Below are 27,863 nucleotides of genomic sequence, written 5' to 3'. Positions count from 1 at the left end.
TATATATATAGCTCCCATTATCAAGTCAAAATATGGGATTAATAAAACTTACGTAGTTTTGATGAAGGCTGATAAGAAACGTTGGTTGGATGTTACAACTAAATACTTTACCACATTCTGCTATTTGTGTTTTATTTTATTTACTTTTACCTTTTTTGTAGTTCAACTGGAACCTATTACCTAACTACAAATAGTGAAGCCCCTTATTCAATAGATTAAGGTCATAGTTAACAAAAAAGGGAATTAATTGTGATATATTTAATAAATTTTATTACTTAACATTTTGTACGTAATTAATAGATATTTATGTATAAAAATAAATAAACTTATTGTTTACGTCTTTATCGGTTATCGTTAGTACCTAATAAGAGTGTTTTCCACCTTCTAATAATTGATATGACAATGATTAGAACAAACGTGATGTATAGTAAATACCTTTTATCATAGTGAATGCCATCTCATCTTTACTTGTTATTATTTGAATTTCTCTGGGATTTATGTAACTGATTTTTTCTATTACTTTATGAAGTGAAGCTTCTTTACACACGGTAGGGTAAGTTCGTTTCATGCGAGTTCCCATGTAACGAAATCATGCAACGGATGTTCCCCCTCCATGTAGTCGAGTTCGTAGTGGGGATCGCTTGAGCCGTAAGCGTGCTTCAATGCAACGTTCGTTACAGGCAACTTCGGCGTGTATAGTGTAGCCCTAACAAAGTGTATATTTGTATTTGACGCCACTGACGCCAATTCCTTAACCCCTATCCCGGTATGTTTGTGTGTTTGAAGGAGTTTCATTTTAGTAGCGTGTTGTATAACTACACGTTGTATTTTTTTACGTATAATTTTGCTACTGCAGAGCACTGAACTGCAGTGATTCTCTTTGAGGTAAAATAAAATAAAATCTAATTTACGTTCGGTGGTAGACTTATTACTTTTTGAGAAATCCGTCACCAGAGTCTTTCTTTAAATAATATCTGAGATCAGTCTGGAAGAATGACAATGCTTTGCCTGTGAGTAGCAACGGGGCGTACAATTAAGCTAATCGTAAATAGATTAGATATATTAAAACCTTTAAATTATATTTTATTTCATAGAAATTCTTAATCAAAATAAGTGCAATGTTTGTTTTGTTTATGAAACAAAATGTCCTTCGATGGTAAAGCATTTTATTTATTTGGTTGCATATCTGGCACAGGCTTATAGCAACGAGAACCAATTATAAATTAACTGTTCAATATAAAGAGATCTTTTACTTACTTACAATAAAATGTGTAATACACGCATGCGGAGATATAACCATGCAAATTAATTTAATATACTTACGCAATTAATTATTTATAAAAATGTTTTTATGAGATTGTTAATTCTCACGCCTTTTGACCATGACCAAACAATTTGCGTTTTATTTACACCGCTACTTTTATTCTTATCTCGATGAATCGCATATCGTTTTGTCATATCACGATTTCTTTATCTAAGATAAAAGTAAAATAACTTCATTAAACGCCGCATTAATAATCATTTCACAACACAATGGATTCTTCAGGTGGAAAAAATGATGCATATTTTATAAACCGTCATTATAATCAACAGTTGTTCTCTATAACTTAAAGATCGACTGTGTTTGTTACCATTATTGTTATTGTGGAATATAAGTATCTGAAAAAATTAAGAACTTTTTTGATTAAATTGTACATTCAGTGTGTACTTTTTTGTTCCTGAAACTTCAGTAAAATTTGGAAGTCAAAATCTTCTTTTGTTTACCGTTATGTCGGACATAATGAATAATATTTTATGCAAGACGTCATGCGTTGTGGTGTTAATTGGTATATATTGATAAGAATTGATAAGAGAAAAAATTTAAAGGTCGGTAAAAATTTAGTAAACTAGCTCGACTATGTCACGTTTTCGTCATTGAGTAGTATTATCCGTAATTAAATTGCATCATTTTTCCTCTTAAATGCGTAGATTTTTAAACCAAAATTTGTTTACAAAGTAACAATAAAAGCAAATTCCTTGGTATATGTATACATTTGCGCAATTATAATGCAGCTTATCGGAAAACAAATTAATCGTAGAAAACTGATGCGTATTACCAGTTGACACTTGTATTTTCTTATCAGGGATAGACTTCAGACATTATAGATACCTGAAACCTTGTGTAGTCGAAAAGACTGACTACTGACTGATACATTTGATAAAAGGAAGTGATAGAAGCACATTCATTTTAATTATATCTGTATCTGTAACACCTTCTCGGGAGTATAAGTACTTTAAGTATAATAGATATATATTAAATTAAAAGTTTCGGAATTATACGTTTGCTAAAATGAGTGCAGTACGACTGGTCACACGGCTCACGGGCAAGTTTTTTAATGAAAATTTTGTTCGATTGAGATCAAGTTCAAAAGAGACGAATATTTATTAAGTATTGTATAAGTACGTATAGATAATATTATGTGTATGTTGTATAGTCGTGTGTAGTATCACATAAAAGATACCCGCATATGTTTAACATAAGAAATTATAGAAATTACCGGGTGCGGCTACGTCCTTGATACATTCGGACTAGTTAAAATAAACTTGATATACTTCAGTAGAGCAAATACCCATCAGATGGCAATACTGCCTGTATTTGTATTCTATTTTAAATATATCATTTTTAATAGGAAATAGGGTAGGGATTAAATAGGGAAAAAGAGGAAAATAGGAATAGGAATTATTTTTTTGTTTTTTGTTTGCTTCTATATTTTAATAATAATTTAATAGGATTAAGTTTATAATATAAGTGAAGTAATTATTACGTATGTATGAATCATAACTTTTGGTTAAATAAATAAATTTCTACTATAAAGTTTTATCAGGGAATTGTAATAAAAAATTTAGTATCCAACAATTTGGATAATTTATAGACATTCAGGCTCGGTATTATCAAACTTTTAATGACAGTCAATCAACTCAAAGGGTACTGTTTAATTAACCTAATAATTAATTTTAATTTTTCATTATATATTCTCTTCAGTAAAGGAAATGTATGTTTATTTTATACTAATAATTTTATAAAGAGTTAGTGTTTATTTCTTTAATCAAGCGAATGCATATCGAGTACAGCTACCTTGTGATATAAAAGTGTAAAGTGTCATGATAATAATAAACTAAATACTTTCGCTTTCTAACTAGACGTTTTCGTAGTAATGATGTACATAATTAGACGAGTAATGACACACTAATAAAATCAGCTGATTCTAAATGTACCATAAATCATTCGAGATATGTCAGTAATTCGAGTGGTAATTCTGTTTTGTTATAAACAATTCATCCCTATCAAATTCGCAACATATTTTTGCTACAGTGGAATACCATTTCAAATACATCCCACTGAATTGTATCTTTGTTAGAAAGGATGCTACCGGGAGCAATGAGTTTTCCAGTAATTTAAAACCGGCAGTGAGTACACAAAACTGGACGTAACAACAACATTAATCGAAACCACATATTACTCATTCTATTTATTTAAAAGAGAAAATTTGTTTCGACCGGAAAAATTAGTTCTCAATCCTTTGAAACAACAGAAATCTTTGTTATTTTCATTCTCTCTCCCGGAAAACTAATGTCGAAAACTCAAAAACCCCAACTCTAATGAATAAATCCAGGATTTACGCATCCCGAAATTGCGGTATTAGAGGTCTTATTTAAGGTATTCTTCATTTACATTCTCTAGCGATGTGCCCCTTCCAATGTCTTGGATGCGCGCAGGCAAAATCGTAGGTAGAGAGAAAAAAGCTCATTATACTCTCGACTCTTGTTCATTAAATATACTTTTTCATACAGTACCTGCCAAAAGTTTTGTTCAATCATGAATAGAGTGTGAGTCGAAAACAAGGGTTAAAGTCTCATATATTTTCAAATATAAATAAACATCTCATTGATATTTTCAGTAGTAAATGGTACCAATAACAGCACATTTGAGCAATGCAATTGTAGTTGATAAAATGGTCATTTTTTCCGTGCAGTACTGTACGGTTTATATGCTCCTCAACGGTTAAAAGTTTGACCGAGAGTTGTCTCCTTCCTTTTCTGGCCTAGTGCTGTTCTTTTCTACTTTGCGCCGGTCAAACTGAAGGCCACATCGCTACAGAAAGTAAATGAAGTATACAAGCATTTTTGGGTTCATCGGAAGGAAAGCCCAACTTCCCTCTATTGACTGAGAATTATGACTTATCTTAATGAGATTCAAGTTATCCAGTTTATAGTATATGATAACGATGATGATTATTGTTAAAACTAGCCTCGTATTTTCTATATTGGTCCCATGTTACGGTGTGAAACACTAGCTGTCATCTGTTTGGATATGACATAGATTAATTTCATCCGGCTGGATAAAATATCGTGTCGATAGCATTTTCGTTGCCGAGATCCAAATACGCCACACACTCCCACACACGCACACACACGCACACGCCCAGACATACCTATTCACTTGTAAATTTATTTCCTTTGAACTCAATTACATTTTCCATTAGGAGGGTTATTTTCAGGCACGACAAATAATTTCGTTATATAGTTAACTGAGTCTATAAATCTATTAGATCGATCATCACAAATTAGACGGCGGACCAATTACACGTTATCGAATTTCGCGTTAGCTCTGCTAATTTGCGTGGTAAATGGGGTAGCGCCTCGGACGGGATAAATAATCAAACCCTGTCAACCTATTAGAACAAGGGTAGCTAGATTACTTATATACAGATACGTTACAGAATATAACCAAATTATGGGTAATATGTGTTTGCTGAAAGTCAACCATCATAGTAGATGGGTGAATTTTATAGAAGAATTATCACGACTACGTTTTGGAAATGGAGAAAACGTAAATGTAAATTCGAATTGTTTATTTGTAGACCTGAAGATGATCAAAAGCAATGATCGAAACGTCGTCATTTTAATGTTTTAAAAATAAAGAGTATTACAAATAAAACTTTGTCTGTAATTGGCGAAATTAATTTCGTTTTCTTTCTACAAGTTGACTATAGTTTTAAAAATCGGATATTGTCGGGAACTGTCGAGAAATTACTTATATAAATTTCTGAAAACTCTTGAAAAACACTTCAGGAATAATAAAACTGATTTGTTAAAGTATGATAAGTCAGTCTCCTACACGCCAGAAACCCAGAAATTATTACCTTTTACTTCCAAAAATTCAAGCAGTTCCTTCAAGGTGTATGCATAAAAAAAGCGAAGGAAAAGGTTTTGCCTCGAGAGTTTGCTTTAAAATAAACGGTTTTACATAATTTGTATTTAAAAAAAGGAGCATCTGCTTAAAAACTAAAGGATTTACTTCTAAAAAAAGGAATCTAGGTTCACAACAACTTTTTTCGCTCTTTACAACTTTTTAGTAGCTGCGCGGACATCACACAGTTTGTAACGTAAAAGCTTATGTATTTGTAGGACTTTTTTTGTGTTAAAATCTACCTAAAATGACTTGTATAAGTAATCTTTAGTTGTGTGGTCCCAGTGCTGTGATACAGGGTCAAAATATTAGGATATTAAGATTTGCGAATGAAAATAATAAGAGTATAACAAAAATATTGCTATGTAACGCAGGAAATGACTTTTGTGCTCGGGAAATAGGCGAGATAGATTGGTAGGACATCTTCTCAGACATGAAGAACAAATTAGAGACATATTAGAAGCAGAAACAGAGTTACTGTTGGCAAATACTTAAAGATGAAGATTGATGTATTTTGCGACAATTGACTCAAAAGTGGAGGCGCGTGTCCAATCAGTTTTCGAGTTGTGATAATGAGCATAGAAGTAATTACTTAATAAATAAAGATAATACATATAAATATAATTATATTTATTTGGACACATAAGTTGGCACAAACGCAGCACAGTTTCCAGAGGCTGTTGTTTATGATAGACATGTAGGCAAAACAAAAGCGTGTTTAATTAATTGTCTAATTGATAAGACCGCTTTTGCATAATGGGAATTACAAGTCTCTATTATTTGCCGCCTTAACGGGGTGATTTACAGCGTAACTGTCTTGCCTAAGGAGCTTATCTGGTCTTAACCTACCTACGCATTGACAACAAATCTGTTTCTGAAACCTAAATACAATACCACACCGACTTGCGATAAGACAACTGTCCCTATGCCCGTTATACTCGTACGTTTATAATTTATTACTTATTGTTATAGCGAATTGTATCGTATTTACAGATGTATACAAATAATGTATACCTTTATAAGAATTGAGATTTTGGAAAACGTTCCCATAGTGAGTTTAAGAACAGTCAGTTAGATGTTAGAATTTGGCTTGATGAGTACCAATTGTTTAGAGCTCTAAGATTTTGTCAAATACCATCGGATATAAAAGGCAAAAAATTAATTTTGGTTTGCAATCAAATCGTAGGTATCCATCTCCTCTAATAATACAATATTCTGGAACTAACAAGTCATTAAAACATCCAACCAATAGATGGAAGTAACTAAAGCCTATACTTCCTCATCCACAATGTTATTATTTAATTAGAATTATTCGCTAATTATGACAATTGCAATAAAGTGTATTCGGTATTTATCATGGAGCTTGGAGTGTAATAGAACGAACGCAAAAAGTGTCCTAGAAATTTGGAAAAAAAGTGAGCATCTGCGATCACCACGTTATCTAAATCTAAATGTCACTTGTCAAACACAAAACGTATCTGATCAAAATCTCCCGGCGTACACGCAAATCGGATGTACTGCGCAACGGGCCACTGAGCACAATATGGTGACGCTTTTAGGGCCAATGCACACAGAAGTGATTAACTGATAAGATGCGGTGCAGACGAGGCGATGCCCAATCGGATGCGAGTCAAAAACTGCAGGTGTTACTGTCGGATGTGGCGGTATCCCGCCTTTCGTTCTTTTGGTTATTACCACTTCGAATGAAATGCACTGTATTTGCCTTAATTAATGTTTTTTATTTACACTATATTTACACTTAACTTAATATTAAACTATCGATAATCACTTGCATTAATAAATTGGGTTTTGTTTAATAGAATTGTTTGAATTGTTGAGTTGATGAATACGAATCGAATTGATTGTTGGATATGAATTGATATGAATCGAATGCTTCTCATGCTTTCAAATTTCAGTATTTATAATAGGTACTGAAGAAGCGACACGCCCTAAACAGGCATCTTTGGGGTAGGTACCTTACCTTACTGGTCTTGTCTTCGGTGAAATACCGAACCCCAATAAATTCGGTATTTCTGCCAATATCATAAAGTTAGTGCTGGTCGCACATGTTTACTTAACAACTGCTTTGAATTTATCCTAAACTATAGACCTAATAAAATAAAATATTCAGAAAAACTACTTAAGAAATATGTACAGTAATGTACAAAATAACACAACACCAAACAGTTACCTCACAGGCGAACTCTGTCAGCAGTTTATTGTAGTAGTAACGTTCATTAATAAAAATAAATTCGAACAACAAAAGGAACGAAAACGTTCTAGGTCTTTTTGTCTTATCAAACTAGAAATGCCAGAGGAAATTTTGGTTTCACTTCTATTTATGGTTAAGAAAAGGCAATGGTAGAATGTTTAGGCAGTTGAAGTCAGAAGGCATATTGTTATATACCTAAACGTGGAAATTTTTCTACCTTTTCATAAAACTTGATACTGAGACCAATTTCACAATTTTGTGGGGGTAAGAAGACACGCGCCAGTGCTACGTCACCTGACTTTACATTAACCCATTTAAATACATTGATGATGTGTGAATGCGTTGTGGCTACAGTTTCGCCTGTGCCGCGCCTCCGCTCTTCGCCCTTTCTGTGTGCATGGACCTTAAAAATCGCGCTTAGTCTTAAATAAGTTCTGGTTTATCTGAAGCAGAACTTTTAGTAATTTAAATAACATTTTTTAGTTAAGTCTTCTACATTTGGTGTGGTAATTGTTCCCTTATTTTATGTATGTCCAAAAAAGTTTTTTCCTTTTAATTTATGTAAAATACTTTAAGGCTATTAATATTTACGTAAAACTATAAAAAAGCTTGGTTGAAAAATTAACATTCAGCATTAAAAATTCAATTCCTGCCGCGGGTTTAGAAAAAGGATATTATGAGTTATGTCTGAAAGGAAAAAGTGGATGAATTTGGAAATGAGAACTTTCTCGATGAAGGCCTTAAAATGCAAATTTCTTCAAACGAAGTATAAAGCTTTCACTCTTCTCGCAAATTAGGAAAATGTTTATTCGAACCGTTTCTAATTCATCATGGCAATTAACACAATACCTGGAAACTCCCAATAACAGGTTTCAATTTCAATTAGAATTTCATTTATTTTCCCTGATTCGATTCAGCAATTCATTTGAAGTTTCTTCAAATTTCAGAATAAATATAGCAACGGATTCCATTAAACGACAGAAGACGAGGACTGTAACTTTATCCTTTAGCATCAGGTTGCAAATTAGTAAAAATAAGTTTTATATTTCATGTCGATCATAATGGATTATGCTTTCCAAAAATAAATATAGCAAGAGCTAAACTGTTTTCTAAAGAATACTAATGAAAAATTTAGCATTAATTAACAAATTAGTTAGAACTTGGTTAGATATAAGAATCAAGGTCTCTTTCGTTATTTCCTTTACAAATTGTTGTTGTAACGGAACTGTATCAGATAAAACGGAACTAGTTTTTAATCACTCTCAATCTGAGTTTATTAGAGAGGAAGACGCAATAGTCAAGAGGATTGCACCAGTTCGAACTGAACACCTCCTCTCTTGAAATCAGATTGGAAGTGATTAAAAACTTTATGATAAGAAGAATATGCAACATTTTTTAAATTAAACTGAAATTGCGCAATTATTTTTGAATTAATCATGGTCTAATTAACTCTTTGTGATTTTTTATTACACCGTTCTTGTTTCTTTCTTTGTTCTTTCAGCCAAAAAGTTTGTTAAATAAGCGTAGGTAATTATCAGAATGATTAATTTACATTTCTACAAAATGTAAATCTAATGTTGAACTTTTATCTCGACTGTCTCAGTCTTGCTCTTTCGTGGCAATCAATTAATCTCCTTTCTTATCTTTCGGTAGGTCCTTTGTTCGAGAAAATTCTAACAAAGCAAGTTACAAACAGCGACTATTGTAAAGGTAAAGTGCGAAAGCCTTTGTTTCGTTAGAACGTGGACGAAAACGAATTTTTACCTTTTCTTTCAAAAACAGTTGTTTGTACAACTTTCAGTCCTAAATTTTGTCGCTTTTTTGGCAGGTGTAATTTAACAGAAGGAAGGATAAAAGAATGAGAGAGAAGCAATTAGACCTTAAATCATGTAAATTGTAAACATGACGAGGTACCTCCTGCATTTTTATTTAAATCACGAACTTTCATGTTTACTAAACAGTGTTCTAATATTTTATTAGGAAAAAGTTTCTGTAGGCATACAGATACGTACCTATTAAAGAAACATAATTATGGCAACGATTACACAAGCGGGTGACTTAATAAAAGAAAATAAATCATTATTAATTATTTCTCTACTGGTTAACAATTACATTTCCAAACAGTTGAGATGAATTCGACGCTGTATTCTTAAAAAAGTAATTCGAAACAGAAATAGCAATCAACAAATAAACCGGCGGTAAAGGTCTAGATGATGCCCCCCCCCTAAGGGCGTGGGGATGGGGGGGATCGAAAGAGGAGATCTCCCCCACCACTGTACCATAAAATAAAAAGTTATAGGGGTTCAAAATTAATAAATATGCCAATTTTTATACATTTCTAAGCATGTAAATATTTATATAGTCATTCTTAAACAATATTCAAAGGTAAAACTAATGAAAAATACATAAAAATATTGAGAAAGTTATATAAAACATTATTTAAATATCTTTTACAATAGGGTAGGTTAGGTTAGGTTAGGTTATCGGGTTTTGTTCAAGTGACCACCCACTTTCGATCCCCCACCTCCACCCGCTTGAAAATATTTTTTTTATTGAATTTTATTTGAATTATAGTGTATGAAAATTGTCAAAATAATCAACTTTCAACCCCCATAACTTTTTATGGGGGTGAGATCGCCGCAATTTTTTATGGGGTTTTACTCAGGTGACCACCCTCTTTCGACCCCCCTACCCACTTTTTTACCAAACCGGCTCATATCATGAAGTAGGACATCTGGAATATTCAATTTTATAATAATAGTAAAGCCGGGCTTGAGCTTTCCTGGTCTTGTGAGTGCTAAATACAAAATTTGTAACAAAATATTCGCAAAAAAGGCGCATGATCACTGCATTAAAAAGTAATCTAAAATCATCATATTTCCGCACCCGCTTTCGGCTCCGCTTCCGCAAAAACTTCTGTTCTCTTATGACACTTCCGCTTGCATCGTTAAAAAATATATTTTTCTGCATAACAGGATAATAACCTCAAAATGCAATGTGTTTTCTATAGATTTGCGCAGATTTACCTCGAAGTTCCTGCCCCAGGCACTTACAATTTTTAAAAAATGAAAATACTGTCACCAGTCGTTCGTCAATTTAATGTTTGATAGTTATATAAAGCTATTAGAGATTTCTTGAGTATAGAATCCATCACTCAGCGAAAACGTTTCTTTCTTGTCGTATATGATCAATTACACAAAACCTTCATAATCTTCTTCCGCCACAAAATCCTGGGTTTGTGGCCATAACAAACAAACGGGCAAACACGGCAGTTGAGCACACGTCACTGTTTTGATATGACCGATAACGCATCCGAGCTTTTTTTGGGTTGGAATTACATTCTCTCCTGTGACCCAATTTTCCGCCGTCATCGCGATCCTGTCACGGGAAATTCTTCTGTCTTTCCAAAACGGTGACGCCTATATAATACTAGCATTAATCTAGAAAAGAATCATTATAAAATAATTAAACTGTTTAATAGAATAAATTTATAAACATTATGGATCAACTTAAGATATTCAAAATTTTCTACAAATTAAATCACTTATTAATTTTCTGATAATAAAGAACTTAAATTTCCCATTTGATGGATAAGAAGGATATAAGTAGGAAGCACTAATGGCATGTCTCTCTCGCTGGTCCATCTCTTGCAATATTACCCTAGATTTGGTGAAAAAGTGGACTGTAGAAGCGGAAACAGAAGTAAATAGTAAATTTTTGCGGAAGTGGAAACGGAAACAGATACGGAAGCGAAAGTGTAAGACGACTCTTTAATGCAGTGTATTTAGCACTTGCACCATTAATATTAACAATAATGCATTAACAAAGTTACAGAGGGGTAGCTGAAAGCTGACGTAGGTACCTGCACAACATACAGCTTTGCAACGCGCAATTTCATTTAAATTGTGTGTTTGAAAACAAACGAAAAATTCAGCCAACAGATAGAAGTAATAAATTTTTAGGACATGTTTTATTGTTCCGATATATTGGTTTTCAAAAAGATGAGAAATAATATTTTGTTAAAATTCCGAAAAGCTTCCGTTATAAAAATGCGGAACCAGATGCAGAAGCGTATGTGAAAATGTATGCGGAACTTCCGTAATTGCGGAAGCGGAAGCAGACGTCTGCTGCAACACTATTACACACGTTCATCAAATTACGAATTTTCGGTCGTGCGAGATTGAAAAGGAAAAATGCCGACCAAATAATGTCTAATTACACAGATCTGCGATAAAAAAGTTTTTTGTATAAATTTATCTTAAGCATGCAAATGTTGGTCTATAATTTGTAAATATAAACTTTGTTTTAACGTATCACGTCACATTTTTTTTTGTATGTAGATTAATATATGTATATATATATGGCTCTTTGAATCGGCAAATTTATTTGTTTTTTCACAAAATTCATTTTATAGTTTATATTTCTATTTAATACTCTCTGACTGAGCATTATATTGTCTTTTACTTTATTTTAGATAGTCTGAAAGTAACTATAGTCGTTTACACCGCCTAAAAAAAAAATAGTTTATAGCGCGCCATTATTGAGAGAGATATAATATTAACGTGTAATAAAAGATTGTGTTTCATTTATCTTTAACTATGGCTTCTCGGAGTTGTAAAAACAATTCAAATGTATTTTTTTACATTTGCGGACAATATACTATAGTTAAGTAAAGATTGAATATAACAGACTTTGTAAAAAATGCTTATTAAGCTTACTTCAGAATGAAGTTGTCACCAAGATAAACACTGGGTTACGATAAAATATGCCGGTTATGTGTTGAAGAATTAAGACAGTGGACTTATGGTAAATCAAAATCATTGTTATTTGTATTTCTGTCCAAATTAGAATGCAACTGGAAGTCGGAGTGAAAAATGTCATCAATACGAGTTTGAAAGAAGAAAGTATTGCTTCCACCACATTACATTAAACTTGGTTTGATCAAACAGTTTGTAAAGACATTTCGACTTGACCAACGGTGTATATTTCATGTTTAGATATCGAGGTCGTGATTTATATAGGTTTTAAGCATATAAAAAAATGGTAAGGACACAAAAAATTACTTTTTAAGAAAAAAGTCAATTCAAAAATCACGTTTTTTTTGTTTATTTTCGATTTTTCCATGCTTTAATATTGTCGAAGCTATTTTTAACCATGACCCTCGAAAAGAGCATCGTTAAAAACATAGAAATACTGGTTATCGAATATTTTTTCGTCGCACTCATTACGTGGCATTCTCTGAGCATTTATGGGTTAATGTGACGTGGCATAAACCATACGATTTCTATTACTTTTAAGACAATTACGACAAATATCAACAATTTAAGAAAAATACTTCAAAAAAAAATTTCGCAGACCTGTGTTATTGGTTTGCCTTACCTGTATAGCGTTATAGTTAAAGATTATAGTTTCTTCACGTATACACTTGTTGAAACTGTTATATGTACATCAATAAAATGATAACTCCGTTGTAAAGTTAATTCAAACTTTAATATTACATTTCGTAATGCGTACGTACGTCTAGGTGTACTTGATAAAGTTTAAATAGGGTTTATTTAACGACACATCCTGTATCTCGTGAGAGAAACGGCTCGTCATTTCGACTTTGGCAATCTTCCTAATTTTGACGGTGTCCTTGGGATGGATTCCACATTGAAATTCGTCAAGCGACAGAAAGAACGGAGCGCTCTGCTAAATAATTAAACTACAATTGTGTAATGCGGCCGCGACGGCAATAATAATAAATTCTTCTGCCCCTCGCATTTATTCAACGAGAAATATTATGAAGCGTTCTTCTTTGTGTGATGATGCACCCGTTGCCATTTCCGTCCCTGTCGCACAATTTAGAAACGAGGAAATTGTTGGCAAAACTGCCTCTCCATCACAGCATTTTGCCATTCTCGAATGCTGAATCGTGCATCTGAATAATTTACATAGTTTGAGGTCCGTAATACAATAAATAATAATGCCGAGACGAACAAAGGCATTTTATAAAATACTTAGTATTTAATTGACAATTTAATTCTAAGTGTCTAGCATAATGTACGAAAAGTTGGGATTATGTGAACTATCACTAACTATAGAATGTTTAAAACTACTGAGCTTTTTAGTTTTTCATGTTTCCAATCAGAGACTTACGAGATTGATTGAACTCAGTACATCTAGAAAATACCACAAATGGCGCGGTAAACGCCATCTTTGGTACGATGCTACATTTTAGGATTACGTATGCTCCAACAAGGTCCATTTAAATATATGGATATCTACTTGCTGAATAGAATCCTGGCGTAGCTAACCTCAAAGAAACCTCCAAAAGGATCGAAATCGCTATCCGCGTCTGGCAGTTTCGACAGAAGACAGACCACTTCGAATTATTTTATTTGATTATGGTATATATAATATAAATATATATAAATGGACCTTGTTGGAGCATACGTAATCCTAAAATGAAACATCGTACTACAGATGGCGTTTACCTCGCTATTTGTGGTATTTTCTAAAACGCGCTGTTAAGATAGCAGGTAAAAGTTGGTCTGTGTTTTGTCGGAGCTGTCTGCGACGCGCTGATGAGATCCAAAAGTACATCTACACCTAATTTAGGAGTAAATTCTAAATGCTTCGGACTTGGATTAGTGCGCCCATTCTCCCAGATAATTTATTATATGTAGACTTTGCCAATTTTATAAGAACAAAGGCTTTCACGGCCGGAATCCATAGTAGAATGCAGATTCGGGCTATAGGGCCGTGGTCTAAGTGAACGATTCCGTCCAGACATTTCGTCAGCTACTGCGACTGACATATTCAGTGGTAGTGCCGACAGCCGCTGTCGAGACATCGAGATACAATCTACGTTCACGTTGTCAACGCAGCACTACCACTGAAGATGTCAGCCGCAGTAGCTGACGAAACGTCTGGACGGAATCGTTCACTTAGACCACGGCCCTATAGCCCGAATCTGCATTCTTCTTTTGTTCGCCGCAACTATAGTCTTGGTCTTGCAGTTTTATTTTGCGTTGTTTTGGTCTTGCATATTTAACAAGATTAAAATCAAGACTAGGACTAAAAATGAGCAAGTCTAACACCAAGTTCAAAATTTAAATTCTTATTAAGAAGGAGCTGAATAATAGAGCCCAATTTTTTAACATTTATTTTATTAAACTATTTTGCTTCAGTGAGTATAATAGTATTGATACGGTTATGTCACCGTGAATCCTTATTGATGATTGAAATTTTATTTAAAAGTGGGTTTCTCCGCTGTACAGAAGCTTGTCGATAATTCTGAACTTTATCCCTGTATCGATAGGAAATTTATCTCGCGATTTTATACCAACTTTTAAAATTGAACTAAAATTTATGGTAGCATTTTACTACGTGAACAGGTAAATAATTTAAACTTCGATGCGGGATATGTAAACGTGATGCTATCGCAAACCATTTTGAATGATCTACTTGCTTTTCTAACGATTGAAATTCAATTTGGTTAAGGTTAGGTACATGTTTATAACAGGGGAGTTGCTATCTAAAATGCAATGAATTTAGAAGCCATAAACAAAAAGATGTCTACAGACTAACCTAATAATATAATCGAAAAGTATTGAAAGCGATAAATGTCCAAATACATATCAAACCAAACAATTTAATGTAAACCATTATCTAGGCAGGTTAAATCATTGCCCTATTTTCATTTTCAATTATTTAAGTAGCAGCAGTGATTGCCGAGAGCAAAGCCACCAGTTCTGATTGGATTCCCCAAACTCAAAACTCAAAAAATGCAATTTTTATTCCTTTTGAAAGAAGTACTAAGCGAATAAAGGACAAATAATAAAAAAATTGTCATTACCTGGGTATCTTTCGTCACTGAATTAGAATCTAGCTTCATTAATATTTTGACTCAATAATCCGAATGTTACTAATTTGGGTTCTTTAACTATAATGTCTTTAAATTTCAATAAAAACTAACTAAAGATGATTACTCCTTAATTAGTTTCATCTTTTTTTACGCGTAGCTCACAAGAGGGTCAAAAATTTTAATTTTTTTGGAATTAGACGTAGACTTCAGAATCCAGACACGGGCTCTGACAATTGCGACATTTGGAATCAGTATCGCAAGCAATTGTCGAATCCTTTTTTTTTTGTCGTAGGGGTCCATCTGATTGATGTGTTGATTCATTGGCTTCTATCGATCGTATAATATACCTAGTATAGCACCACTTATTTCTGACTACATACACTCAACAAATCTAAGGTGCTTAATAACCTTTGAGAGACCTGTAGACATTTGTCCTTGTTCACGAAACAAATTACTGTCGCAGTGATCATTCTATTCACTTTGGTGTCAGGCAAAAGTTACCATTCCAACAGTTATCGATCACTTTCAGCATAACTTACATGCTCTATTGAAATTTTAAATGTAAACATAGTAGCCTTGTCTTTTTCAACCAATACCTTGCTAAGATGCTGATAAAATTGTTGTATATAGAATATTTGTCTTCTGTATTATTTCAAATTAATAATTTCAATTTTTAATGATGTGGGTACATCTACACTAGTGGGAAGCTGACAACAGAGCATAGCGATATTCTATGAGGTACATGCAATCATCCAAGAGCGACATCATTTTTAAAAAAAATGCGACACTATTAAAAAACAATTGGCATAAGTACAAATAAATAATAAAGTAGTGGAAGTCCAATAAATGTAATGCTAAGCTTTTGTTCGAAAGATTTTAGATATTTTCACTTTGTATGTATATTGTCAATTTGGAAAAGAGCCAGTTGTTACTATCTACTAGATGGTAGATCTTCACCATCCTAATCGACTCAAATATGTTTGTCATTACTACTTGGTATAAAATATTTACTACAGCTCCCTGCTGGGTAATTTACGTGGTAACATATATGGACAATTTATACGCTTATCGTTAGCTTTGTTACGAAAGTAAATATATATCCTTGCTTTCTGTAAAATAGGAAAACCAAAGCATATTTCAATCAATGTAAACTTTTTTATGGCATGTTGTAAACAATTACATTACGACAAGTATATTGCATACCTATAAAACACTAAAAAATGCGGAGATTTGCAAAACAAATTCTCTAGATTCCCTAAATTGTTCCTCGACTGCAGAGCGTCCAGAATTTAGTTGATTTCCCAAGACATTTCGATTCATTTTCAGTGATCAAATGGAAACGGAAAATGATTTGGTAAAGTACTTGAAGAAATTCTCAGATTCCCTTTACAATGTTGCCTACATTTTTCGATCAACATAATGAATAGCAGGAATTAGTAGTAAATACATTGTTATGTTAACTAAACAAAATATTATGTACTTTAAATAAACTAACCTAATTCATTGCGTACCTACATGTAGTGAAAACCCTATCCCGTGGTAAAAACCAACGATTTTGTTCGTTGTTTTCGTTTTAATATAAATGCAAAACAAAACAAATGTTTGTGTTAATGTAACCATGCAAAATCTTCACCAAACTTTGCACAGTTTCTCTTTAAGTTCGTAAGAAATATGTGAGCTATATAGTCCTCGTAATGGCTATTACATCGCCTTGGGGAATCCTTTGTACGCCACATACACTTCCAACTAGTTTCCTTTAGAAAATTTTAATCGCTTGGCAGAAGATGAGGCTCCACTTAATTTACGAACGCGTTTACATACGAACAAGAGACTTACAGTTAAATATTCGGTGAAAAGCAACCATTGTTTTATTAACTTAACTGAAACAGGACTGGTATGATTCCTGTTACACGGCGCGTGGATTTACTCCCCTTGGGAAAGAGCGCGTCAGGGCGTTCATTTAGAGCGTGAATTCGCAAACTTTGCGCCGTGAATTGCCGCTCCACCCGTCATGTAACATGGCCCTTACGCAGAGCGTGGATAGGCATTCCACGTGTTGACTTATGGTTCAGCATAGGCACACACGCCACGCATGGGTTGCTAATTCGCCCACCGTGTGATGTGACCTTAAAGCAGAGCGTAAATCGTCATTACACGGGTTGGCTAGTAGGTTCAGTATAGTCACATATGCCGCGCGTGGATTGCCGCTCCACATGCCGTGTAACATGGCCTTTACGCAGAGCGTGGATCGGCATTCCACGCGTTGACTGATAGTGTTCAGCATAGGCACACACCACGCATGGGTTGACAATTCACCCGCCGCGTAACATGGTCTTTACACTGAGAGTGAATCGGCATTCCACGCGTTGGCTAATGGGTTCAGTGTAGACACACACTCCGCGCGTGGATTGTCGCTTGTAACAAGCTCTTTACACAGAGTGTGGATCGGCATTCCACGCGTTAACTAATAGGTTCAGTATAAGCCCATACGCCGCGCGTGGATTGCCGCTTGATCCGCGTGTTGGATTATGGGCCAGCATAAGCACACACGAAACGCATGAGTTACTAATTTATCCGCCGTATAACACGGCCCTTACGCGTTGGTTAATGGGTTCAGTGTAGACACACACGCCGCGCGTGAATTGTCTCTCGACGTGACGTGTAACAAGGTCTTTACACAGAGCATGGATCGGCATTCCACGCGTTGGCTAATAGATTCAGGCACCTACGCCACGTGTTGAATTATGGGTCAGCATAAGCACACATGCCACGCACGGGTTGCCAATTCACCCGCATAGTAACATGTCCCTTACACAGAGCGTTAATTGGCATTTTGCGTGTTGCTAATGGGTTCAGTGTAGACACACGCGCAGCGCGTGGATTGCAGCTCCACTCGCCGTATAATATGACTTTTACATGGTGCGTGGATCAGCATTTTATGGCGCAAAAGCTTTTATGATGAATAGTATTTATTTAGGCGCGTAGTGCTCTTTTGCCCTCTAGAACAACAAAATATTTCTGTATTTCACTGATGCCTATCGCTTGATGCCCCTAGAGCCCGATTTAACCCCCTCCAAAAGCCGACTAGCCTGTCATTAAATTAAAAATGCGAAGGGTGTTATTATAACTAAATACATTTCTCATTTCAGATATCTGATGATGAGCGTATGTCCCTTACCACGGCTGTATCGGATGAGGACGATGGCGAGAGCGTTATGAATTCACCGTACAAAGCGAAACAAACTGGAACAGCCGCTGCCTCTTTTAATTGCACAGGTGCCGTCAGGAAAGCCGGGTGAGTACTTAATAAGTATCTGATATAGCAAAAGGGCTCTCGTATCTGAGATATCTGTGTGCTTTTCGAATGCGTTCAGACCCTAATGGGTTGCGTCAGTAACTGCTACGTGCCGAGACACAAATTTATAGGACTACTCACTTAGCACGGCCGTTAGGCTTTTAAAGGAATAACGAAAAGCTGTAGTAAAATTTCAGTTGCAAGTTTAATTACCAAATAATCCTTATTCGAAAGCAGGATAATAAGGTGATGCTAACGTGTTATTCTGAAAAATTTTTGTACAGTTTCGAATCAATTCCACTACAATAGTATTGTATCACAAGAATTTTACATAGAGATATGGTAGAACTGTATTGCTAAGAAAAANCGTGTTATTCTGAAAAATTTTTGTACAGTTTCGAATCAATTCCACTACAATAGTATTGTATCACAAGAATTTTACATAGAGATATGGTAGAACTGTATTGCTAATATAAATTATAAGTAATAGAACAAAGAAAATTCGCTAGTGCTACAAAGACACTGTGCAGCAAATCTTAGTATGTTCAAAAAAATGTTGAACAGAAGAATGTGACCAAAAAGACTGAAAGGAAATGTTCTCAGTTAATGCCTGTTTTATAACAGAATTTTTTTTGGAAAAATTAACAAAAACAATGTTCATCAAATAATTACAGTCTCGACATACGTATGTTTTGAGTATCTGTCCATTTACAAGAGTATACACAGATCAATAATTCTTATACAATAAATGCAATGTCATTTACGTAGGTCAGTGTGGTATATCTAATTCTACCAATTTAAAACAACACGTATATAATATTAACAAAAATAGCGTACAAATAAGAACCACAGACTTTAAATATCAATCCATCAAATTGATATTCCGATAAGTACGTGTGAATATGCTAGTTTAATTATGTTTCCCTTTGTATTCCGTTATTACTGATGCTACCAAAGCACTCAAGAAAATCTAGCTGGTTGTGAATTCGACAATAGATTGTTGAATTAATTTCCCAGTTTGCTTCCAACAACTTACTAATATCTTGCGCTTCTCCTTACGCCATCGTCTCAAACTTACGGCGTACTAAAATTGAGTACTTATTGGTGTTGGTAACTTTTGTGAAAGTTTCGATGAGCTAATAATCAAGTTAGGTCACTAGGAGTTTAATATAGCGCATAGTAGGTACGCGTTCTACTTAAAATAAATGTACCTACCCAACCAAAGGTAATTTTACGAGAGGCGCTTTTCCATTCAAGGTTAATCCTAACTTTAAAGTTATTGTAGTAATCTAATGATAAGAGCGGGGGTTAATTGCAAAGCAGACTGACATCCCACTAGGAACAGGTGGTAAATAAAGAGGGTGAAAGTTATCTAAATAGTCCGATCCGACGGGACTTGAACCTTGACAAAGCTTGAGAAAATTGATAGGCCTCTACTATATGAAAGTTGTTTATATGATATTTGGTAAAAAAACACTTTTTGAAAACTTTCACTTAACTTTTATTAAATTTTTAATAAGTTTCGACCTACAAGGCCATCTTCAGAAGAAGGATTAATCATCATCAGGTCGAAACTTGTTAAAAATTAAGTGAAAGTTTTCAAAAAGTGTTTTTTTACCAACTATCACTTGGCAAAGCTTTTGTACAATCTAGAGTGGGTGGATCGGCTTGCGAGTTTCGGTGATTTAGGGAGTTAGACCATAGGTTCAACCATAAGGGGGGGGGGTTCTTAAAGGGAAACCGGATTAAGACAAGTCTCTGAAAGATGGCAGCAGCTCTTTCAGTAAGCAGGGTGGTAGAGATCAAGAGGATCGGTATGGCACTCTGATATAGAATACTGCAATGTGGAAGGCAACGGGAAATCATCATATTATGATACCGAGTAAAACGTACATTTATACAAATTAAATGATGGCGTCCTCTGGGGTAAAGCACTCCGGACGTAAACTAGTCCCCCATTTCGGATGTCCGGGCAGGGACTACCTCGGGGGACGTCATCAATAAGGAAAGAGTGGAGGTGCGTGTCCAACCAGTCTTGGGACTGACGACCTTATGGTGATGATCGAAATAGTATTCAATACCGAAATATACTCCTCGGTATAGATAATTAAATTCCCGTAGGACGGACACATATGTTGGAACCATATGTTGGATACTAGACTGTGGTGAATAAGATTTAAATTACTGAAAAAAAAAAATGAAATACATTAACTTGATCTCATTACTTTGAAAACAGTTTTAGATAAAAATTATATGTTTTCGAAAAGAAAATCAATTGGTTTATTTTAGTACTATCATCTCTTCTTATCTTGAACATCTTGGATATGAACTTTTAGTGACATTGTTGTAATATATGCGTTATGCACATATCACAAACGAAGTCTGCGATTGGTCATTTTTTTGTTTGGCTGCATTTACCAAACAGAAGACCTTTGATGTAGGAATCGAAGTAGGTATCAGATGAATATCTAATACTACTTTCAGTAAAAAAATGGTTTTGATGCGATAAATCGTATTTCATATTCAAACCACTGGATTCGTCTGTAGTGTTATAGGGCCTTTCTCGTTTCCAGAATTCACGGAAACTCGAGTTCATGTGAATTTCAAATTTTTATTTTGTTATCGTATGAAGGAAGCATCCTGATCCACGTGGGGCCGATCCTGAGTGGATATGCTAATAGTAAACAAAATAAATTCGTCGTTATATTCGCTTTGAATTACATGGGAAATGGAAATAGATTATTGACGAAATGTACCTAAAACGTAAAATTAAGTTTAGACCCTCAGCAATAGGATGCAGGACCTGATACGTTCTTACGTCCGGTCCATTTGTATAAATGAATGAAACATGTTTATTTTCTTATTTTTATTTTGTAATAAAATGACTTTAAAATCTTTTTATACTAAAAGACACGTTCTGAGACATGAATGGATAAAGGATTTGTTAGAGACATATGAGAAACAGAAATAGGAGCAGAGGGTTCGCTGTTTGCAAATCGTTAGGGAGATGTGGGATTTTCTAGTTTTCGGGAAATGCGAAGGTTGGCTCAGAATAGGAAGAAGAAGAAATTCTTTGTCATTGAGCTAACGGCCCTACATAATAATCAAACTGATGATTATTATTTAACTTTTCATTCCACAATTAAAATTGAAGCAAAATTATAACTACTCGAGATTTATTATATGAAATTATAAAAGTATAGCGAAAACGTACAAAATATACAAAACCCCAGAGTCTAGAGACTTTTGTTACAACTTAGGCAAGCACTTAAGCGATAAAAATGGCGTTCGAAGTTTGATGTATCGATTAAGGCACAGCCCAAAATGTTAAGTCAGAACGATTGAAATTTTGTCTTCAACATCATCATCATAAGGTTGTCAGTCCTAAAACTGGTTAGACACGCACCTCCGCTGTTTCCTATCCTGAGCTAATCTTCGCATTTCCAGTAATCTAATCTAGGTCTACCTCAACCCCTCGTAACTCCCGTTTCTGCCTCTAATATGTTTCTGACTAGACGCTCATGCCCGGTGTCCTACTAACCTATCTCGCCTATTTCTTATTGAGTTCTATAGAATCCTCTGTTCTCCTATTGTTTCTAACCTTCTCCATCCACGGTATCCACATTTCGAACGCTTCTAACCTTTTCTCTTTTGCCGCGCCCACCGTCCATGTTTCACACCGTTACAGCGACGCACTTCAAACATACACCTTCAACAATCTTTTTCGAATTTCTAAGTTAATTTGCGAGAGTAGAATACTTCTTCCGTCGTGATTTATCCGACTTCCTAGATTCTTAAAATCAGCCACTTCTTCTAATTTTTCGTCTCATATGTTTATGTTCGCTTTTACCCTACATTTTCTTTCCTTGCATATCAGTATTTCTGTTTTACTTTTATTTATTTTCATACAATTTCATTTTTTAATACCGCTTCCATTTTATTTAAAGCTATCTCTAACTTCTCCTTGCTAGATGATAATACTGCTATATCATCTGGAAATCTAAGCGCACTAATCTTTTGTCCCTGTCTATCTATCCCTACAGTTGTACCGTCTTTAATGATGTTGATCGCGTCTTCGATGTATAGATTAAAAAGTAGTGGTGACAGTGTGCATCCCTGTCTGACTCTCTTCCGAATATTTACTTTTCTACGTTGCTGCTCCAACTCTACAACTGCCTGTTGCTTTTTATACAAGCTAAGTATAACATCTTGTTCCATTTAACATTGTCAAAAGCTTTTTTTTTTTAATTCTACAAATCCTATGTACGCACTCTTTTCTTTTTCTGTCGTTTTCTCTATTGTCTTATGCAACTATAAAATGAGTTTTCCAAATACCACCCCTAACGGTGTAAAATGTGAGGTTGTCTCTAAAATTTCGGCTGTTGTACTTTCTTAGCACACAATACTGGTTTTGTTTCTTTTTAATTTTTAATAAAGACATTTTACTTTCTTTTAAAGAGCACCTACAACAAAAGACATAAAATTAAAAACTCGACAATAAGGCAAACGTTTCGTAAAAAAGAGAATTGGTGTCTGTGAAAACTCGCTGACCTAGTTTTAGAAAAGGTGAAAATTGCAGTCTTTACCGAATACTGCAGCGTAATTTTGAGACGTGTTAGTCTCAGTTACTATTAATTTTCGGATAATTTTAGGACAATTTGAATACTAGAAGTCGCACTTTCTACGTACCAAGCACTTTCGTAACAACGATAGCGAAACTTCATTATTGCTCTCACTCTAAATGGTTCCACAATTCAATTATTCCTGAATGAAGCGTGAAGCTAAAAATAGTGTTAAGTGAATCCGAAAGTGTTTTGATTCAAGGATAATTAATTAATATTGAAGGATACACGAGGATAAAAGATTATTTGCAACACTCAAAGCTTCTAAGAAGAATTAACGTAGCTAGTAAAAAGTATGTTATGGATTCAATTCATCTTTTGGATCACTTGGTTTTTTTTGTTGATTTTTTTCAGTTTGTAGCCCTCTGACTTGAGATTTAGCTAAGAGGTTACGGTTTTCATAAATTCTGTTCAGGTACCGTGAAAATCTGTTCTGCAAAGGGTCATACAGAGAAAGGAAGAGGGTCTTTATCCACTGAAACGTATGATTATGCAGTTAAATAATAGAAATTCTGACCTACAAGCTTTATTGAAATGTATCCTGATGAGGCTTTATACCCTTGGTTTGCAATTCACGTATCGCTGATTGATTAGCAATTTATAGAAACCATCAACAGGTAGATATTATCTTAAATGACACTGCACAACATAATATACTACAATTCATCATCATCATCACCATAACGTCGTCAGTCTTAAGACTAGTTGGACACGCACCTACAGCCCATCTCAATTTGTTTGAATTGTGACCTTGAAGAAATCTGCGCGAAGATAGAAAGAATACACACTAGGCGTGAGCAAGAGAGAAATAGTTGGAACAAACTTGAACGAGCAGAGCTCTCGATGGGAACTGTACAGTACTAGACGAAAATGTTTAGAAATTTCTTAAAACAAAAATGTATCTAAATTAACAATAGAAAACAAAGCAAAAGTTTTATAGGTGTGTATAGCGTTAAGTTAATTCACTTGTTATTATTTTTGACTAAATATGCTTTCAAATAAAGCTTATTTTTAAATTTTAACGAGGCAGTTTAAATAATTTTGCAAATGGTACTGTACACTTTTGTTTAGCTCTCGCTCGATGGTCGGTGAAGAAATGAGCTACGCAGACAAATATGATTGAATTTGGAATTATGCCACGGCGCATCCTAATAAAGGGAAGGGGCATATTTCTAACTTCTTGAAACGAACAATACACTCTTTCTTATCCTGAGCTAATCTTCGTATTTCTCTAAAACTAGAACCGCCCACATCCTTAACTATTTTCGGACAGTAATCTAATCTAGGTCTTCGTTTGTCCCTTCTTACTCCCGTAACTCCACTCTTACAATAATCTAACCTAGGTGTACCTCTACCCCATCCTAATTCCTGTTTCTGCCTCTAATATGTCTCTGACTAGACCTTCATGCCTNTGAAGAAATGAGCTACACAGACAAATATGATTGAATTTGCAATTATGCCACGGCGCATCCTAATAAAGGAAAGGGGCATATCTCAAACTTCTCGAAACGAACAGTACATTCTTTCTTATCCTGAGCTAATCTTCGTATTTCTCTAAAACTAGAACCGCCCACATCCTTGACTATTTTCGAACAGTAATCTAATCTAGGTCTTCGTTTGTCCCTTTTTACTCCCGTTTCTGCCTCTAATATGTCTCTGACTAGACCTTCATGTTTGAGAAGGCGTCCTACCAACCTATCTCCCCTATTTATTATTGACTTCCATACAGTCCTCTGTTCTCCTATTCTTTCTAATGCCTCTTCATTTCTAACCTTCTGCATCCACGGTATCCTCATTCGCCTGTAACAGCACATTTCGAACGCTTCTAATCTTTTCTTTTCTCTTCATTATCCATGTTTTGCAGCCGTACAGCGCCACGCTTCAAACATACACCTTCAACAATCGTTTTCGAATCTGTAAATTAACCGTTCGCGAGCATAGAAGTGACTTCTTTTTATTAATGGCGACTAGACCCTGCACTATGCTCTGATTTTTATTAGCAGTAGATGTTTTTTATACTAATTCTTGTAATTAGTCATCTTAGTTGCATGGAACAACAGTAGGTAAAAAGCTCAAAATTATAGTTTCAATAAATTATTGACCAAAAATGCAATTTTTTGATGCTCACAAAGTCAAGCCGATACATCAGTCTTAGTTTTTTATTAATAAAAGCTGTTTTACCAAACCTGCTTTGGTTTTATTTTTTTCTAGGTTTTCAGTAAACAATAATGGTGTATAGAATGGAATCTCTTTCAAATTTTATCGTATTTTTTTGATTTCCACTAGTGGCTACGAAATGGACACGATTGGTATATTTGGCTAAATTTATTTAAATGTTTAGGTGAATGGGAATTCTATTTCAAACATTTCACTGTAGTATAAAGAATTAATGTTTGGTGTAGTGCAGACCCAGAATGTGATAGTAGTAGTTCGATTTCTTAACGAATACGTGTGACAATGAAGACAGCAGTTTCATCCACATCCTGATGGTGATGCTGACTGAGTCAAACATATTTACACTCGCAGTTACATTTTCCGGTGGAGTAGTTTCAGTTGTCAGAGTAATTGAGTGTGTTAGAAGTTGATGTATGTAACACCTGTGCTTAATTGTAAGAGAAGTTCTTAAATGAAAATGCTGTAGAATTAAGAGAACTCTGCAGACAATTTATTTAATTGTCGATTTACAAATTTTTGCATTCCTCCTCACTACATTCGAAAAATAAGAAAATTATTGTATGAGAAGTTCAAAATCATTTAATCGATTAGTTTGATTTATTCAAAAGATAGATTATATTTCAGGGGTAAAGTATTCTATCTATAAAGGTGGAAAATTGGGAAATTTTTGAAAAACTGCTTGAAAAGGTTATGCAACCGGATCTTTCTAATTGTGCAGGCTACAAGTCAAGTCTAATTCATTTGAATATTAATTGTTTAGTTTAATTATAACACTAAGCATCGGTCACATTTATGAAGTAGACATTCATAGATTAATATTTAAAGTGAAAACAGGCGTTTTATTAGACATCTGAAAATAGCATTTCTTCTGGATTTAAAACTTGTAAGTAAATACTTTTAAACTTTACTCGGGAAACATTCCTTTTCTTTGGCTGGAATAGTTTACAACTCCTTAAGCATTATTACCCCCTTATAGCCGCTTTTCTTTATGCTTCTATTTCATTTTCGTAACCCTTATAACAAACTTGAACTCCTGAGAAGATGGTAAAGTTTTTCTTTAGAATAACTGTCGAATTTCGTGTACTTAATAGTTGTTTAACTTTTTTACATCCGTAACTTTTCTATAGTTGTAACAAAAAACAAATACTATTCCGCCACAAAGTGTCCCATTAACAAAATATTTTAGCAACAGTACAATCTTATGAACTTCTTCTGGTCAATATTTCTGGATTTATATTAAAGTTTTCATTTAAGTTTACGCAGTCTGGATAATTATGCATAATGTAATGCAATTTTATATTTTTTACCTGTGCTATTGATGAGGATATCGTGGATAGAAAAGGTTAGAATGAAGGAGGTATTAGAAAGAACAGGAGAACAGAAAGCGGTTGTCATTCTCCACATTTCCCAAAAACCGGTGTCGGAATTTATGCCAAAAAAAAAAAAATAGAATATCAGTCAAAATATAAAACACAAAAATAAAGATTACACATTACACAAAAGAACAAAAAAAACATGTCAATAATTTTAATTTCTCCTAAGAAATAATCAAATAATGAAAATTCAGCTTTTAGTGTCTTTGGATATGTATAGTTTTCTTCAGAGTCTTTAAGAAGCTTATGAATTGATTTTTCCATGGCTTTGTATAAAAAAGCATTACTCTGATGTGTTATTCCTTATAAAGATGTTTGTTTCAGAAAAATAATTAAACGTAGCTAGTAAAAAGTATGTTATGGATTCAATTCATCTTTTGGATCACTTGGTTTTTTTTGTTGATTTTTTTCAGTTTGTAGCCCTCTGACTTGAGATTTAGCTAAGAGGTTACGGTTTTCATAAATTCTGTTCAGGTACCGTGAAAATCTGTTCTGCAAAGGGTCATACAGAGAAAGGAAGAGGGTCTTTATCCACTGAAACGTATGATTATGCAGTTAAATAATAGAAATTCTGACCTACAAGCTTTATTGAAATGTATCCTGATGAGGCTTTATACCCTTGGTTTGCAATTCACGTATCGCTGATTGATTAGCAATTTATAGAAACCATCAACAGGTAGATATTATCTTAAATGACACTGCACAACATAATATACTACAATTCATCATCATCATCACCATAACGTCGTCAGTCTTAAGACTAGTTGGACACGCACCTACAGCCCATCTCAATTTGTTTGAATTGTGACCTTGAAGAAATCTGCGCGAAGATAGAAAGAATACACACTAGGCGTGAGCAAGAGAGAAATAGTTGGAACAAACTTGAACGAGCAGAGCTCTCGATGGGAACTGTACAGTACTAGACGAAAATGTTTAGAAATTTCTTAAAACAAAAATGTATCTAAATTAACAATAGAAAACAAAGCAAAAGTTTTATAGGTGTGTAGAACGTTAAGTTAATTCACTTGTTATTATTTTTGGCTAAATATGCTTTTAAATAAAGCATATTTTTAAATTTTAACGAGGCAGTTTAAATAATTTTGCAAA

General features: G+C 34.3%; 2 protein-coding genes across 3 annotated transcripts in view; both read left to right on the top strand.

Annotated features, from left to right (window-relative positions):
- Positions 1–284, top strand: part of LOC108736915 (pancreatic triacylglycerol lipase-like) — an 8,789-nt gene extending 8,505 nt beyond the window's left edge. The window contains exon 4 of one of the 2 annotated variants that reach the window (XM_025973687.1): positions 162–284. In XM_025973687.1, the coding sequence (XP_025829472.1) occupies positions 162–219 (58 nt within the window). In that variant the 3' untranslated portion in view covers positions 220–284. The remainder of the gene's footprint in view (positions 1–161) is intronic. The other variant, XM_025973688.1, reaches the window with a different exon arrangement.
- LOC108736889 overlaps positions 1–27,863 on the top strand; it is a 152,682-nt gene that overhangs the window by 121,475 nt on the left and 3,344 nt on the right. The window contains exon 15 of the mRNA XM_018469496.1: positions 18,441–18,586. Coding sequence (XP_018324998.1) covers positions 18,441–18,586 — 146 coding nt within the window. The remainder of the gene's footprint in view (positions 1–18,440; positions 18,587–27,863) is intronic.

This window comes from Agrilus planipennis, unplaced genomic scaffold, assembly GCF_000699045.2.
Source record: "Agrilus planipennis isolate EAB-ADULT unplaced genomic scaffold, Apla_2.0 scaffold55, whole genome shotgun sequence".
NCBI classification, from domain to species: domain Eukaryota; kingdom Metazoa; phylum Arthropoda; class Insecta; order Coleoptera; family Buprestidae; genus Agrilus; species Agrilus planipennis.
The sequence above is the reverse complement of the archived record's forward strand: the minus strand, read 5'-3'. Positions and strand labels throughout refer to the sequence as shown.